The sequence below is a fragment of the Bufo bufo genome, chromosome 1 (genome assembly GCF_905171765.1).
Source record: "Bufo bufo chromosome 1, aBufBuf1.1, whole genome shotgun sequence".
NCBI classification, from domain to species: Eukaryota; Metazoa; Chordata; class Amphibia; order Anura; family Bufonidae; genus Bufo; species Bufo bufo.
In genome coordinates this window covers 769,631,392-769,650,048 of record NC_053389.1, presented here as the reverse complement: position 1 = coordinate 769,650,048, position 18,657 = coordinate 769,631,392, and the positions used below count along the sequence as shown (strand labels likewise).

The 18,657-nt window shown below is 48.4% G+C and overlaps 1 protein-coding gene across 1 annotated transcript; it reads left to right on the top strand.

Annotated features, from left to right (window-relative positions):
• The first annotated feature begins 588 nt into the window (after positions 1-588).
• On the top strand, positions 589-18,289 carry REEP4 (receptor accessory protein 4). Its single transcript, XM_040414780.1, has 8 exons — positions 589-674; positions 4,450-4,522; positions 6,456-6,532; positions 6,695-6,815; positions 12,299-12,412; positions 14,506-14,635; positions 14,712-14,872; positions 15,448-18,289. Exons 1-8 carry the CDS (start codon positions 643-645, stop codon positions 15,517-15,519), a joined length of 780 nt encoding a protein of 259 aa, XP_040270714.1. The 5' UTR covers positions 589-642; the 3' UTR covers positions 15,520-18,289.
• The last annotated feature ends 368 nt before the right edge of the window (positions 18,290-18,657 follow it).

Sequence of the window (18,657 nt, the reverse complement as noted above, 5' to 3'; positions counted from 1 at the left end):
ATAGTCATGAAAATAAAGAAAACTCTTTGAATGAGAAGGTGTGTCCAAACTTTTGGTCTGTACTGTATATATATATATATTTTTTTTGCTAGACGCTACAGGCAGAAGAAGAATACGCCTGTTTTTTGCAGACTGTCCGTAAATTTGCAGACGGTTGGCAGCGAAGACTGTCTACGACTGCGTTAGCGATCATTCGACAATTGTTTGCAGCCCCTTGAAATAGAGCAATGTGACAATGCAGCCTAGAAAAAAAAAATGTGCACCCCTGTTACAGGGGTGCAGAGATTGCAGAGGTACCAGGGCCCTACAGTTTAAGGGGCCCCTAAAGGCCCTCTGTCCTATAGAAGAGGGAGGCAGCTTAGTACTGAACTGAGGGGACTACCCCTCATCACAGCATCCCCCCCTATATGGACTATTCCTATATGCCCGCACTGACAGCTCTGCGCGCTCCTAACCGACAGCCTATCAATCAGTAACCCACGATGCGTCTCCATGGTGACTCCACAGCGGGCGGAGAAAGACACGCCTCCTCTTGTTCCCGATTGGCTGAAGCTTGTTTTCTTCCAAGTTTGACTTGCCGTGGTCACACCCACAACGGAAGCGGAAGTAGCCAGAGCTCCGGGGAGAGCGTCAGCGAGGAGGATGGTGTCGTGGATCATCTCCCGGGCCGTAGTGTGAGTATCCTCGTGTCCCTGTACTGACACTGGGGACACCTAGCCCTCCAGTGGGACAACAAGTCCCAGCATTCCCTGGCAGAGGGGCCCTCTTCTGTCTGCTGTGCCCACTGTAGTCGGGCTGGGTCACAACCGGCATGTCGCCCATTGCAGTGCTGATGGGGGTTGTTGTCCCCCAGCCTTCCCTTCTCTCCTGGACGGCAGATGTGTCAGCAATGTGGGTGTGGGGCCATTCAGGAGCCTGGAAAAGTTGGGTGCTCATCGCCTGCCCTATAAGGTGTCCTGTACCAGCCTCCCCTCCCCCGCCCTCATTCACAGGGGCTATGGGTGGGCACCTCACCGCTCCTAGTCACCCGTCTTATATTTGTCCCCTTAGCACAACCCTCGCCCATGTTTGGTGGAGGAAGGGAAACTCCCTGCCTGGGACCCACCTCTCGTAGCCAGAGGGCACCTGCTCTGAAGACGTCACCCATCACCTGTCCCCTGACAGCCGCCTCCTTCCTGGCGCCATATCGCTTTGACCCTGTAAGAAAATGCCTGGCGAGGGTCCCGGGGCCCCCACCAGTAGGAAGAATTTAGCCAGGGCTTGGACCAGGTGGTAGTAGTGACCCAAGCCCTGGCACCAGTCTGAGGTGAACCTATCAATCAATGTGTTTTGTTTTTTTAAATTTTTTTAAAATGCTTGGCCAACTTTAAAGACGGGAAGGGGTTAAAATGCTAAAACGAGTTATACTTGCCGGTTCACCTCCGAGCCATGACGTGCCCGTATCCCGGACTTGCCGGCTGCAACTAATCGCCGGCCCCAGCGGTATACACCGTCAGACCGCTGCAGTCACATGTGGCGTACGGGCACGTCACCACGGCGACCATGTCAGCTAAGACAGTGGGGTCTTATTTTAACCCCTTCCTTGCCACATAGCTTTTTTTTTTTTTTAACTCTGACAACCCCTTTAATGAAAGTCTTTGTCGGCACTGTGGAGGACACTGACAGCTGCTTAAAGGGGTTTTTCCAGAACTTGGCTTGGATATTGATGCCCTATCCTCAGGACAGGTCATCAGTTTTGGATCGGTGGAGGTCAGACCCCGGAGACCCCCACCGATCACCTGTTTTTGGGCAGCCGCCGATACTGGCAGCTATACAGTGGACGGAACCAGAAACAGCACGGCGTAGTGGTCGTGCCGGGGGGGTACTGCAGCTCAGCTCCCGTCCAAGTACCCTGGAGCCGGACACTACAGGGGTTGTGAAACTACAACTCCCAGCATGCTCCATTCACTTCTATGATAAGAGCAGGGGAAGTATGCATGCTGGGAGTTGTAGTTTCACAACAGCTGGAGTGCCGGAGCTTGCCTACCATATAGTTTCCAGTGAGGGAAGCAGATGATTGGAGGGAATGCCAGGTTTCAGACCTCCGCCACCAATCTGATATTGATGACCTACCCTAAAGATATGTAAGTTCTGGAAGACCCCTTTAAAGCCGCAATGATCCCAGAAAAGCACCTCTACCAGCTCTGTAGCAGGCATTTCATCAAGGAGCGGATATGAAAATTGTTTTCCCACCATAAACATTCATGTTCCTTAAGGGTCCGTACATCGGGACCCCCCGCCTTCCTCTGGGGCCCAGATTTAGGGTCCTTGAACCTCCCGTTTCGAGTCACGTGACGGTTCTGGGCACTTCATAGAAATGACTAGCTCATAATGAAGGATAACCGCAGACGTCTCATTTCTAATTATCATTAGGAAATCTTAATTAAATGTTATTACGTTCTGACTGTTGCCTAGCAACCAGCGCTGCGTTCAGCTAATGATCATCCCGAAGCTCCTAACGTCTGATGTCACCCACCTGTCTTCTGAGGGCTCCTGGCATTTGTTCTTCACTCTTCTGCCACCAGCGACCACAGTGTCCCTCTGCAGGACGAGGTCCCCTTCAAACAGCCCCCTATATCTCAGCCACCTGGGAGGGTGCCAAAGGCCACACCTGATTTAATCATTTTTTATTTTTTTATTTCGAGTAGTGCTGCCTGACACATAGGTGGTAAGCTTTACACTGAAAGGTTAGACGGGTGTAGGTGGCGGCCAGGCTCTGTGTACCCAGGCTGACTAATGCTGGCACGTGGTTAATGACTGATCTTTCATTGAGCGCCGTTTTGGGCGTGTGCAGTGCTGTGCCTTGTAAACTGTCCCTGTATATATGTATACAGCACCGCGGCCTTGTGCCCCCCCTCACCGTCATATGTAGCCATCTGTACAGTGTGTGCATGTATTCCTCCCTCGGCCTGGACACGAGATGAGATGCGGCCCCTGGCCTGGACACAAGATGAGATGCGGCCCCTGGCCTGGACACAAGATGAGATACAGTTGGACGTGGAGGCATGCAGGTTCTGTATGGTATCCTGTGGGACATTTGCCCACAGAGGTTACAGCTGGACCTGTAGATCCTCCACACTCATAGATTAGGGAAGCTGGTGTCCCTGCTGGTCCCATAAATGCTCGATTGGTGATAAATCTGGCCATCGGGCAGCCAAGGAAGCGTTGTAATCTGGAGGAGACATTCGTAGGGAACCCTTGTGTCTGTGGGCAAGAATTATCTTGCTGAAAAATACCTGCCAAGAGAGGAACACATATGGCTACAGGACGTCCTGCACATATCACGGAGCTTTTAGTGTCCCTCATATCACTACTAGGGGTGACTGACTGTCATATGCAATGGCTCCAAGACCATCTCACCAGCAGTTAGGGCAGTGTGTCGTTCAACAGCAAAGTCAGGATTGAAGCGCTCACCATGAGGTCTCCATACTAGAACCTAACCATCGTGGATCCCAAACACAACCTGGATTTATCCCTAAAGAAGATACGGTTCCAGTCTGTAGCAGTCCTGGTTTCTCATTCATGACTCCACTGCAAAAAAAAGTGACCGTCCATGGCAGGACACATAATGGGCGCCATGAAACCAAATTCCTTTCTGCTAAGCTCCTGGAGATGGTTGAGGCAGAGAGAGGGCTGTGTAATGAAGGAGCCATCTGTGTCTGGATGATGGAAACCAAAACTGTGGGGCTGCTCATGCTTGTCAGCAGATCAAACAAGCCTCTCTACTGGTGGTCTCTCAGGGCTGCCTGGAGCCTATTCACCATATATATGTGTGCCCTCATCTAACCACTGCTCCTAACAGCTAGGTCAGAACGGCCTAGATGGCAGGCAATTTATCGAAACTACCCCCCCCCCCCCATGCTTCTTTTAGTCAAAAGATGCGTCTCCTCTCCAAGTCTTTCACCTGGGCAAAATGTCTTCAAATGCATTGTAGAGGCATGTCTAGCAGTTAAAGGGGTTGTCTCATCATGGACAATGGGGGCATATCGCTAGGATATGGGCTCGGCTATTTCTGTCGGCCCGATAGAAATTAATGGGAGCGGGGGCCGCACATGTGCAGTATGCTCCTATTCACTTCTATGGGGAGCCGACTTGGTGGTGGCCAGACCGGAGTCCTCCAGCCACCACCTTGTGGGGCTCCGTTCTCGATATATGTGTGGGACCCGCACCTATAAGACAATGGGGGCATATCCTAACGATATGCTGCCATTGTCCATGATGAGACAACCCCTTTAACGATCTCTCACCAAGTACTACCCAAAAGTAGCCTCTGAGAGCCTTTTTATAGGGGAAGAACTTTTCCGCCCTCTTGTGGCAAGACCCATTAGAATCGTTTACATAACTGCATGCAGAGTTTTGCAGCAATCTGAGGGTATGTCGGGATAATAATTTATTTCCTCCCCCCCTTAGGCTTGTCTTTGGATTGCTGTACCCCGCCTATTCATCATACAAAGCTGTGAAAACCAAGAATGTCCGAGAATACGTGAGTAGCGATTATAATATCATATTCAAATACATGGACAGCCCAAATCTGTCAGCGCTCCTAGAGGGGGATTCTGAACAGGAGACTTACCCCTGTGACACCCATGTACACCAACTGGATGTGTAGACTGGGACTGGTGTGGTATTGGTGATTAATATAATTTTAAAAAACTAAATCTGACAATGCATACTTCCGTTCCCCAGCCCCGCAAAAAAAGATAGAACATGTTCTATTCTTGTCCGCAATTTGGCATTTTCTATGATAGTGCTGGCCATGTGTGGATCGCACGTGGGCCGGCATCCGTGGTTTGCGGATCCGTAAAGCACTACAGCCGTCTGAATGAGCCCTAAGGGAGATAAGTGGGTGCCAGACGTCTCACTGCGCTTATCTCTCAGGGAAAAGGTTTGGCCACGCTTAAAGCCAACATAGCTGATTCTCGATCCTCTAGCAAACATCGACTTGTCAGTCTATTGTAGCTGGCAGGGGGTGTCCAGGATTGTGATATTGATGGGTCATCAATATCTGATCAGCAGGAGTCCCAACACCTGGCACCCCCGCCAATCGGCTTTTTAGGGCTACCCCTGGCACCAGAAGTCAGAGGCAGAACGGCGCAGCTCCTTCCATTGTGTAGTGGATAGATGGAACTGCGGCATGGCTACTATTCAGCTCAGTGGAAGCAATGATGGTTACCAGATCTGCCCACCACACAGTGGACGTAGCTGTGAAGTTCTAGCACTACTGAGCTGATCAGTAGGGTGTCAGACCCCCACCGATCAGAATATCAATCCTGGCCATTTCAACCAAATTCTATTGTCCTCATATCCCTATAAAGAAATGCACAGAGATGCACAGTCTGCGAAGGAGCTGAAGAAACAAACTGGTAGGAAATTTTTAACCACGGCGGTCACTAAGGGTTCTCCTGTGCAGTGGAGAGCAGGGGCTTGGCTCTCTCATAAAAGCCACGCTCCTGCTCTAACGGGCCAGACCACCAGAAGCGCCGATCCGGGCAGTTTAACCCTTTACATTCCGTGGGCAACACCGCCAAACGGCATGTTAGTGGACTCCCTCTTTCTCCCATTGGCACCCCGCAATCTCATGTCAGTGTGTGCAGGCAGGCTGGGGCCTAATGAAGGCCCCAGGCCTGCCTCTATCATGCCCCAACAAGCTGGTGGAGGCCAGTATAGCACTGACATTAAAGGGGTTTTCCCATCACAGACAATGGGGGCATGTCGCTAGGATATGCCCCCATTGTCTAAAAGGTGCGGGTCCCAGAGGTGGAACGAGAATGGAGCGGGGAGAGGCGGGACCCGCACCCATCAGACAATGGGAGCATATCCTAGCGACATGCCCCCACTGTCTGAGATGGGAATACCACTTTAAAATACATTGCACCACAGGAAAAGTGTAATTTATTTTAGAAGCAATTAAAATACCGCCTATTATGATCCCCTTGTGGGACTATTAAATGGTTAAAAAAAAGTAAATAAAATGTATTAAATAAAAAAAATACTTTTTTTTTTTTTTTACCACTCAAAAAATGCTTTTCAATGGAAAAAAATTGCAAAAAAATAAATAAATCTTCTTCACATATGTGGTATCACCGGGTTCGTAATCACCCATATACTATGAATTTATCATGTAATATAGCCGGTACAGTGAACACTGTTTAGAAAATCCAGATACATTGACGGAAACGTAAGAAAGTTATAGCTCTTGGAATGTGAAAATGAAAAAAATCACTTTGTCATTAAGTCCCAAAACAAGCTGGTCACTAAGGGGTATAATTAACCTTTTTTGCAAAGTTGCTTAATTTTTTATTTTTTTTACAGTGGGAGAATTCTCATAATTCTGCCACATATTTCTCATCCTCGGTGTCTGACCGTCACGTCGTACACCACAATGGATGTGACCACCATTCCGCTTCTCTTCTCAGGTCCGCTGGATGATGTACTGGATTGTCTTTGCCCTCTTCATGACAGTAGAAACCTTCACAGACATTTTCCTTGCCTGGTAAGATTTTACAGTGAATCATGGAACGGACCCCCCCCCCCCTCCTCATTAATTTGAACTTTTCACATATGGATATTGTTTTCTCCCATCCCCCCCCAATGTCCTGGTATTGTTCTGCCATTTTTCCCTTTCTCCTCTGATAAGTTTCTCTTTCCTGGACAGGTTCCCATTCTATTATGAGATCAAGATGGCCTTTGTGGTCTGGCTGCTGTCCCCATACACACGAGGAGCCAGCCTACTGTACAGGAAGTGTGTGCATCCTGCCCTGTCCTTGCGGGAGAAGGTACCGTATCACCATTAACATTCCTGTGTGTGCGCCCTGATGTGGCCTGGGCCTGTATATATACCATGGGGTGAAGAGCAATCCTCCACTTCAGCCAGTACCTAGAGAACAGGAATATCTGGTCTCTGATGTATTGGAAGGTAGAAGGTTGGTGTAGCACTGAGGAGGAGCCATTGATGCCACCTTATGTCTCCCTCATGGGCTTCACCCAGCTTTCTTACACTTCATCTGAGCAACTCTCCTAGTTGTACCACAGGGTGGGAGTGGGGTGCAGGTATCATTGCACAAGGAGGCAGATATGTGGTCATAATATCTGTGAGGCAAAATAATGTGGAGGAGATTAGAAGAGGTGCTGGTTACATGGGGGCAGCTCTTGCAGAGTGCCAGTAACTTGGGGACAGCTCTGGAAAAGTGCTGGCTATATGGAAGCAGCTCAAAAGGAGTACCAGTTACTTGGGGACAGCTCTGGAAAAATGCCAGTTACACGGTGACATCTCAGGAGGAGTGCCAGTTACACAGGGCAACTCTGGAAATATGCCAGTTACACGAGGGGAAAGCCCTAGAGAGGTGCCAGTTACATGAGGGGAAAGCCCTAGAGAGATGGCAGTTATATGGGGGAAAGCTCTAGAGAGATGCCAGTTACACGGAGGGGAAGCTCTGGAGAAGAGGCAGTTACACACAGAGGGGGAAGCTCTGGAGAAGAGGCCTGTTACACACGGAGGGGGAAGCTCTGGAGAAGAGGCCTGTTACACACGGAGGGGGAAGCTCTGGAGAAGAGGCCTGTTACACACGGAGGGGGAAGCTCTGGAGAAGAGGCCTGTTACACACGGAGGGGGAAGCTCTGGAGAAGAGGCCTGTTACACACGGAGGGGGAAGCTCTGGAGAAGAGGCCTGTTACACACGGAGGGGGAAGCTCTGGAGAAGAGGCCTGTTACACACGGAGGGGGAAGCTCTGGAGAAGAGGCCTGTTACACACGGAGGGGGAAGCTCTGGAGAAGAGGCCTGTTACACACGGAGGGGGAAGCTCTGGAGAAGAGGCCTGTTACACACGGAGGGGGAAGCTCTGGAGAAGAGGCCTGTTACACACGGAGGGGGAAGCTCTGGAGAAGAGGCCTGTTACACACGGAGGGGGAAGCTCTGGAGAAGAGGCCTGTTACACACGGAGGGGGAAGCTCTGGAGAAGAGGCCTGTTACACACGGAGGGGGAAGCTCTGGAGAAGAGGCCTGTTACACACGGAGGGGGAAGCTCTGGAGAAGAGGCCTGTTACACACGGAGGGGGAAGCTCTGGAGAAGAGGCCTGTTACACACGGAGGGGGAAGCTCTGGAGAAGAGGCCTGTTACACACGGAGGGGGAAGCTCTGGAGAAGAGGCCTGTTACACACGGAGGGGGAAGCTCTGGAGAAGAGGCCTGTTACACACGGAGGGGGAAGCTCTGGAGAAGAGGCCTGTTACACACGGAGGGGGAAGCTCTGGAGAAGAGGCCTGTTACACACGGAGGGGGAAGCTCTGGAGAAGAGGCCTGTTACACACGGAGGGGGAAGCTCTGGAGAAGAGGCCTGTTACACACGGAGGGGGAAGCTCTGGAGAAGAGGCCTGTTACACACGGAGGGGGAAGCTCTGGAGAAGAGGCCTGTTACACACGGAGGGGGAAGCTCTGGAGAAGAGGCCTGTTACACACGGAGGGGGAAGCTCTGGAGAAGAGGCCTGTTACACACGGAGGGGGAAGCTCTGGAGAAGAGGCCTGTTACACACGGAGGGGGAAGCTCTGGAGAAGAGGCCTGTTACACACGGAGGGGGAAGCTCTGGAGAAGAGGCCTGTTACACACGGAGGGGGAAGCTCTGGAGAAGAGGCCTGTTACACACGGAGGGGGAAGCTCTGGAGAAGAGGCCTGTTACACACGGAGGGGGAAGCTCTGGAGAAGAGGCCTGTTACACACGGAGGGGGAAGCTCTGGAGAAGAGGCCTGTTACACACGGAGGGGGAAGCTCTGGAGAAGAGGCCTGTTACACACGGAGGGGGAAGCTCTGGAGAAGAGGCCTGTTACACACGGAGGGGGAAGCTCTGGAGAAGAGGCCTGTTACACACGGAGGGGGAAGCTCTGGAGAAGAGGCCTGTTACACACGGAGGGGGAAGCTCTGGAGAAGAGGCCTGTTACACACGGAGGGGGAAGCTCTGGAGAAGAGGCCTGTTACACACGGAGGGGGAAGCTCTGGAGAAGAGGCCTGTTACACACGGAGGGGGAAGCTCTGGAGAAGAGGCCTGTTACACACGGAGGGGGAAGCTCTGGAGAAGAGGCCTGTTACACACGGAGGGGGAAGCTCTGGAGAAGAGGCCTGTTACACACGGAGGGGGAAGCTCTGGAGAAGAGGCCTGTTACACACGGAGGGGGAAGCTCTGGAGAAGAGGCCTGTTACACACGGAGGGGGAAGCTCTGGAGAAGAGGCCTGTTACACACGGAGGGGGAAGCTCTGGAGAAGAGGCCTGTTACACACGGAGGGGGAAGCTCTGGAGAAGAGGCCTGTTACACACGGAGGGGGAAGCTCTGGAGAAGAGGCCTGTTACACACGGAGGGGGAAGCTCTGGAGAAGAGGCCTGTTACACACGGAGGGGGAAGCTCTGGAGAAGAGGCCTGTTACAGGGGTGAGGGGGGGGGGGGGGGGAAGCTCTGGAGAAGAGCCCCTTACACGGGGGAAGCTCTAGAGAGGTGTGAGTTACACAGGGGGGGAGGGGAGCTCAGGAGAAGTGCCAGTTATGCGGAAGCCAGGCTCGGGAAGCGTGTGTGTCTTTCTTATTTTTACTACCTGCAAACTGTTCCGTCAGAACTACTGCTCCCATCATAGCTTGTGAGGGGATAGTGGAGCATTGGCAGTTGTAGTTATCAGTGAAGGGCGGCAGCACATCAGAGCAATTCTTACACCAACTGCTCAGACGCATCCTTTAGATACCTTCAAGACCAGGCCTAATTTTGCAAATCTGACATGTCACTTTAAGTGCTAATAACTTTGGAATGCTTTTACTTATCCAAGCCATTCTGAGACTGTTTTCTCATGATAGCTCGTACTTGATGTTAGGGGTAAATTTTGGTTGCTATGTTTTACCTTTTGTATTATTAAAAAATCCCAAATTTACAGAAAATTTGGAAAAACTGCAATTTTCTAAATTTGAATTTCTAAGCATTATAGGCAGATAGTGATACCACATTAGATAGTGTTTGTTTTTTAATTTAAGATTCCCTATATGTCTACTTTATGTTGGCATCATTTTGAAAATGACATTTTATTTTTTTAGGATATTAGAAAGCTTAGAATTTAAGAAGCAATTTTTAAAATTTTCTATAAAATGTTCAAAACCGACTTTTTCAAGGGCCACTTCAGTTCCGCAGTCACTTTGAGGTCCTTACATAATAGAAACCACCCATAAATGACCCCATTTTAGAAACTGCATCCCTCAAATTATTCAAAACTGGTTTTACAAACTATGTTAACCCTTTAGGTGTTGCACAATAATTAAAGGAAAATGAAGGTGAAATTTTAAATTTTTATTTTTTGTGCATATTTTTAATGTTAATCCAATTTTTCCTGTAACACAGCAAGGGTTAAAAGCAAAACAAAAATCAATATTTATTACCTTGATTCTGAAGTATACAAAAACACCCCATTAATGTTCGTAAACAGAACAGGCAGGGCTCAGAAGGAAAGGAGTGGCATCTACGTTTTCTAAGGGCTCTTTCACACTTGCGTTGTCCGGATCCGACGTGTACTCCATTTGCCGGAATTACACGCCGGATCCGGAAAAACGCAAGTGAACTGAAAGCATTTGAAGACGGATCCGTCTTCAAAATGCGTTCAGTGTTACTATGGCACCCAGGACGCTATTAAAGTCCTGGCTGCCATAGTAGTAGTGGGGAGCGGGGGAGCAGTATATTTACAGTCCGTGCGGCTCCCGGGGCGCTCCAGAATGACGTCGGGGCGCCCCATGCGCATGGATGACGTGTCCATGCGATCACGTCATCCATGCGCGTGGGGCGCTCTGAAGCGCCCGGGGAGCCGCACGGACGGTAAGTATACTGCTCCCCCGCTCCCCACTACACTTTACCATGGCTGCCAGGACTTTAGCGTCTTGGCAGCCATGGTAACCATTCAGAAAAAGCTAAATGTCGGATCCGGCAATGCGCCGAAACGACGTTTAGCTTAAGGCCGGATCCGGATTAATGCCTTTCAATGGGCATTAATTCCGGATCCGGCCTTGCGGCAAGTGTTCAGGATTTTTGGCCGGAGCAAAAAGCGCACTGCTCTGCCCATTATGGACAGAGGAACAGCTTTTCATATTGCGCATGCGCCTGTGGGCTGTCTTTAGTTCGCCGGCACATGCGCAATATGAAAAGCTGTTCCTCTGCCCATAATGGGCAGAGCAGTGCGCAGGTGCGGGCCAGTTCCCAGCCTGACTTCTTCTCTTGCTGCTTGTGACGTCCGCCGGCTGGAGGCAGAGGAGGAGGTAATAATAGGACAGAAGGGCGGGCCAGAAGGCTGAAAGAGGTGTGTTTTTCTGGGCACATCGCCCAGTAACGCTGCTCCTGGGCACCTTCAGAAGCTCATTTGCATACGTTTAAAAAGTGTTTTTTTCAATATCTGGATGAGGGACACAGAAAACATAGGTAACATTGTAATGAGGGTCAAAGAGTCTATAACCTGATCTGAGCGGTCTAAAACGCTCAGATTAGGCGAAAGACTCCCTTTAAGTATAGCTGGGGGGGGGGGGGGGGATTCTGCATAAAATATACAAATGCATGCATATTTAAAAATAATAATAATAAAATGTTAAAAATAAAAGCCAAAAGCTTAAAATATCCAAATTTCCCAAGGATGAATGCCTTAGCGGGAAAACGTAAAAAAAAGTCACTTTGAGGGAGTTTCTAATGTTTTGGTGCTGTACAACATCTGTACTGGCAGTACGGTGCCATAGAACCAGCAAAAAAATGGTCCGCCTAAATGCGCTCTAGTCCTTTTGAAGTCTTGCGGTGAGCCAGCCAGTAGATAAAATACATAAACGGCGTCCATTTTTATGGTACAAATATATATGTAATAGTTTTATAAATGTTTTGTTTTTAAATCTTATGTAACAAAAAAAATTAAGAGAAAAATTTATTTATTTTCATTCATTTTTTTTATTTTATTGTTTTTCCGCCCATGTCACTGTCTACATAAAAAAAAAAAAAAAACTGTCTGGGCAGAGTATAACTACCACCTCTGTTCTCTAAATTCCAAAAAGTGTAGATTCTTGAGACCCGGTCGTACTCTGCAGCAGCATTGCCCCCGGCTGCTCCTGGATTCCACAGGCTGCGTCTGTCCTGACCTGTTCCTTACCTCGCAGAGCAGCTGCAGGAAGAGAGTCTTAAGTCTGCTGAATACCTTAGTATTAACCTTCTGTCAACCTTTTTCTCGATATGACACACATTTGACCTAAATCTTCTTTCTGCCCCCAGGAAATCGACTCCTATATCGTGCAGGCAAAGGAGCGAAGCTACGAATCAGTCGTCACACTTGGACGAAAAGGTCTGAACATAGCGGCCACTGCGGCCGTACAAGCAGCTACCAAGGTACCTCCACAAGTGGAATAGTTATCCTATTGCCATGCTATGAATGTGATGGGAGGACCCATTTACCCAGTGTTAAAGGGATATTCTCGAACTTAAAATTTGCTGGATAGGTCATCAGTGTCTGATCGGTGAGGGTCTGACTCTTGGCACCCGCGCTGATCAGTTGTTCGGCAGTGGCTATGTTGCCGGATGAACACTGCGGCATCTTCCTCAGCCTATGACGTCACATTCATTGGTTACATGGCCCTTATGCAGCTCAATCCCACTCGGGTGCTTGAGACTGGGCTGCAGTACCAAGCAAAGCCACTATACAATGTACGGCGCTGTGCTTGGCATAGTATGAAGAGGCCACAGCTCTCGTCCGAGTACTCCAGTCTTTTAACACAGCTGATTAGTGGGGGAGGCAGGGGTCGGACCCACACTTATCTGATATTCATGACCAGGGGCGGATTAAGTGTATGTCTACCAAACTTGGGCCCCTCCCTCCATTTTATTTTATTTTTTGTATGAAGAGGTTGCGGTGCTTCGTGAGCGCCACAGTCTCTTCCTAGGCCATATGACCTCTTCAGACTAAAATACCCCAAATTGAGTCCAAAACTGAAAAATATGGTCGCCAAATTTTAAATACATATAATTATAATAAAAAAGACATGGAGGAGAATACAGCACCAGATACCTCTTACATCCAGTGACATCTCCTGTTATGTAGACCTTCTTTTTCCTCTTCTCCATTTGACCCAGACCACCATGGCAAATTCTTTCAGCCACATCTCGTCTCTACAGTTTGTAACACAGACACGTTAGATTTCTCAATTTTTCCATCAACCTCCTCATCCTGGTGTCCCCACAGTGTCATCCTGCCACCCCCAATACTGTGCCCTCTGTGCTCCACAATGTCCCAGGTACTATACTGCTGAAAAAATAGTGACCCTAATAGACATAATTGGGGTAATTTATCAAACTGGTGTAAAGTAGAACTGGATTTCCAAAAGAGCTGTCAAAAATGAAAAGTGCAACCTGATTGGCTGCTATGGGCAACTAAGTCAGTTCTATTTTACACAAGTTGGATAAATTAACCCAAATATCCCTATAATGTCCCCTAGAGTGCCCCCAGTAATAATGACACCCTATATTGTACTCTAGGCAAAAATCCCTTTATAGTGTCCCCATAAATAATAGAATTGCCCCTACAGTGCCTCCCCAATAGCAACACCCCCATATAGTAATTTTCCCCAAACTGCCTGCATATAGTAGTAATTTCCACCACACAGTTATTTGCCCCCACACTGCCTGACATAGTAATTTTCCCCACATAGTAATTTGCCCCCATACAGTAATCTCTCTCCCCCCCCCCCCCCCCCATGTACTCGATGCCGCTTCACTAATATGTCCTCCTGTGTGTCCCCACATGTCCCCCAAAGTAGGCACAAATATGAAAAGCTAAATACTCGCCTACATCCAGGGCCAGGCGCTTGCTCGCAGAGGAAGGTGGGATGAGGCAGGCGCGCACACGTCAGTGCTACGTTCCGTCACATGCGCGCAATGACGTAATCACGGCCGCCTGCGCCGGGATTTCACTACCGCATAGGCCTCAGGCCTACTAGGCCTGAAGCCTGCGGCGGGGCAGGGAACTATGTGCTCCCGTGCCCCGCCGCAGTATGTGGGCATTCGGGTCGGCGTTGGTGCCCCCCAGCGGTGCTGGGCCTGGGGCTACCGACCCGAACGCCCCTATTGTAATCCGCCACTGTTCATGACCTATCCTGGGGATAGGTCATCAATATGTAACTCCTTTAACCCAAGCTGTAAATGTACTGCAAGGGTTTAATTCACTAGGTCCTGCAGTTGAGAAGGATCAGGTTGGCTGCCCATCCATCGAGAGACACTTTGGAGAGGAGACAGAAGCCATTTATGACCTCTTCTGTCTCCTCTTTGGCCAACTACACAGTACAATGATGTCCGTGATGGCCAGGTGCCCCATGTATGAAGGAGTTGTCACCACAGAGAGTTGCCATCCCTGTCGCTGGGGCGTCCAATTATACTGAAAAACTACACGATACAAAAAATAATAAAACATTCCACTTGTTTTTTTCCAGGGGCAAGGGGCTCTGGTTGGACGTCTCCGCAGCTTCAGCATGCAGGATTTGAGGGATCTCCCGGATGATGCTCCCATACACTACAGAGATCCCCTGTATCCAGAAGCTGAACTCCACCGCCGCCCTATTGGTGAGCTTCTATCTGTGACTTGAGGGCACATTAGTACATTTTGTCAGACCAGTGTCTATAAACACTTTTTGTACAGGTTATTCAACTCAGTCCCAAGCCGACAGTGACTCCATGGATGAAAGGTGGTCAGACACTGAAGGCAAAACCTCAGCAAGAACAAGAGGAGGCCTCCCGCCAAAACCACTGCAGAGGACCCAGAGTCTGAGGGTGTCCAAGAAGAAGGGGCTGGCTAAAGAGGTGAGGAATAATCATAACCCAGCACAGTGTCTTATCTACATGGCCTACCCCCACTGCAATCCTCTATACTATACTGAATGTACCGGTATACACACTGCTGAGCACTACCGCTATATATACTGTATGTACCATGTCATACACACTATCTACCCCTACTGTTATACTGTATACATACAGCATAACACTATTACTATCCTGAATGTACTGGTATACATACCGCTGAATACTACCACTATATATACACTGTATGTACCATGTCATACACATTCCCCTACTGTTATACTGTATACATCACAACCGAACACCGCTACTATACTGAATGTACTGGACTACATACAGCTGACCACTACTGCTATATATACTGTATCTGCCCTTACCGCTATACTATATACACTGCTACTATACTGACTGTACTGGTATACACACAGCTGAACACTACTACTATACTGTATGTACCATGTCCTCTATCTGCCCTACCGCTATACTATATAAATCACATCCTAACACTACGACTACCGTTTTACTGTATCCGCTGATCAGCGAACACCTCACCACTTCTCTCCTATCGCTTACAGGCATCTGTCCGGAGCAGCAAGCCTCGAGCAAAGAAGAAGACGACGACAGTGCAGTCCGAATCAGAAATGTAATTTACAGGAGGGTGCTGAGAAGCGGAGGGGTACCATGCCCATACACCCTCATTCATAGAAAGCTGAAAACACTGAATTTTAAACTTAAAGTAATGTTCACACTGGCTGTGTGTTACAGAATGCGGTTTCACGGCGCGTGTATATCTGTGTAAATATGTGCAATCGATACGTCTGTCTACGGTTTTATACATGTGTGCGTGTATATATATGGCAGCATTCTTTACCTAAACCTTAAGCCGGTGGTAGGTGTCCGGAGGCCTCGCTCCCTGTTCCCCAGAACACTCACTTTGGGGTCCAGACTGGACTTTCGTTGTCCACACAGGAATATGCCTCAATGTTTGGCGCAGACTTACAGCCACGTCCCTGTGTGCCACGTGTTTTATTCTGTTGTCTGTGCATTTATTTATGTATGTATGTGACCACAGCCAGCAGTGTATATGGATACAGCCCGTGTGCAGGTATGTCGTCTCTGCTCCCGCTGTCCGGGGCTCATTGTGGTGTCATGCAATCTCAGTATCACATTATCATTGCCTGAATTCAGATCCACCCTCAGTATCGGGGTGACATACTTGCTGCTGGGCAGATGATGGATAATACTACGCAGTTTACTAGAGACTAATTTAGGGTATTCCTTTTCGTAATGAACCGATATATTCACACTAGGCAGCTTATGTGACATCTGAATGCGGTGGCATTTCTGCAAACCCCATTCAGATGAAAATCTGCCGCCTATGAGTCCTTCCAGTGATTGATAAGCCTTTTGCATGGGCCTCTTATCCCATGACAGCTGGACAGCCATAGGTCACAGTGTCCGCTGGGCGACTGACCTCACATACACGTAGCCATACCTTTGCACGCACTAATTTATTTTTAACATTTTGGATTCTGTTCTTTTGACTAGTATTATCAGTAAGATTAAAGGTTAATATGTTTTTATTGCTAAATCCGATATAATCTTTAGGGTTAGAACTCAGTAATTGATATGTTGAAATAGCTAAATCTATGCAAATTTAAATCTTCATTTTACATCAGAAAAAAAATACATTTTTTTCTTACTTCAGAAAACCTACAGAAGAGCAACTGTGAGGACATCCAGTTCCCTGCAGTTGCCACAGGAGGCCATCCATAGAATATAGTTTGCTTATGCAATCTGATGGGACCGCAGGGATGCCACTGGGTGCCTGATTTCCCCTCTGTGTCCCCGGAGTTATTTGGGGGCGGTCGGTTGCCTATAAAGTGCAGTGTCTTAAAGGGGTTGGCCCATCTCGCACTTTGGTGTCATATAGTTTGGATATACCACCATTGTCCGATAGGCGCGGGTCCCAGAGGTGGAGCTCATGCGCTATGTGATTTCCATTCACTTCTATGGGAGTTCTGAAAGAGCCAAGCTAGCGCGCGCAACTATTTCCGGAAGGGAATGGGGAGCGCACAGCACAAGTGCGGCCACCTCTCCATTCACCTCTATGGGAGTTCTGGACATAGCCGAGCTGGCACTTGTCTATTTTCATCACTTCCATAGCAGTGAATGGAGAGGCGGCAGCGCTTGTGTGGTGTGCTCTCGTTCACTTTGTGGGCCCCATTCTAGAGATACTGTAGGTGCAGGTTCCAGAGGTTGGACCCGCACTTATCAGACATTGGTGGCATATCCTAGCAATATGCCACCAAAGTGCCAGATGGGCCAACCTCTTTTTAAAGGGAAGGACCAACAACTTCACAACTATTACATTATTGTTCCATAGCGTCTAATATAACAATTGAAGAAACTTAGCAAATTGTCCTCATCGTGTTTTATCTACAGCTCTTATTTAGACTTATGGGTCTCCTTGGCATCAGACTACGAACGCAACTTGTGTAGTCTGATCCTGACGTTCTACTGCCATGACGTTTTTTTTGCTAACCTACGGTTTTATGAAATGGGGGACAGATAAGACGTCTGACTGCAGGATCAGACTACATAGTTGTTGTTTTTTTTGTAGTCTGTTACCATAGAGATGTTTTAGTTCCATCTGTTTGCAGAGTTCCTTCATTTTACGTTTTGTATTCGGTTAGCAACGTGGACGTCGCACTGTATGACCTGGACTGGTGTCTTACCACTACAGTCATATCTGGCACAGTAGTCTCTTGGTAGGAGTCTGACCACTAGGACATTTACTGAACCTAAGAAAAATGGTAGCCAGTGAGTGTTCTTGTTCTCCGTTATAGTGAGTAGGAGATACAGAAACAGGAGAGCAACTGCACCCAACCATTTCTGTGTTGCCAATTCACTATAATGGAGAGTAACTACATGTGAGCCACCACCAAGACACCCAAGCATCCTCGTTCCCAAGATCGGTGGTTGTCCTAGCAGTCCTGCCCCCACCAGTCATATATGATGTAGGTGTGCTACACTGTCTATACGTGAAAACCCCTTTTGTTCATCCTTACACAGCTTTTGCCAAATTAATTGGAAGCTCTTTGTAGAGCAGAAGAGACTTGTCACATGGAAGGATGACAAAAATGACACAAGCCTTTAGTATTTAGTGCCTTGATGTATGTCGAATGCACGCAGTCACCTCGCCGTTGTAGTCAGGCAACATAAATGCAGCCGTGTCCTCGTCTTATAGCAAAACCGAGCCATTGTCTTACACTGATGACCAAAGCTCTATTTCTTTACCAAAAATTGTCGGGTTGCCAGAAAGTAGAAGCCCTTGAGTCATCCACTTCTAAATTAAAGGGGTTCTCCAAGACTGGGAACCAATGGGTCGGGCATGGTGAAAAATAAAAAAACACTTACCTGTCACAAGCATTCTGGTCCCTACCGGAATGGAAGTATGACGTGCTGTCTACATGCACTTCACTGCTGCTGGCGTTATTTTTTACTTTTGCACCTCAACCGTTGGTTCCCCATCTCAAAGGACCCCTTCAGAGGAACATTTCAAGCAAACCTGATACTGTAATATACCTAGCGCAGGGGCTGAGGGGGCAATGCTTAACAGTGTCATACAATACCCTCTCATAAAGCCTAAAATCACTTTTACCTGGAGTGTCTCCATGTAGGAGCTGCAGTAGACACCATATTAATTGTCAGGCATATGAAATTAACAGCGAATATTTTCACAGCACGGCAGAAGTGGACGGCTTATGTACTTCTATTCACTG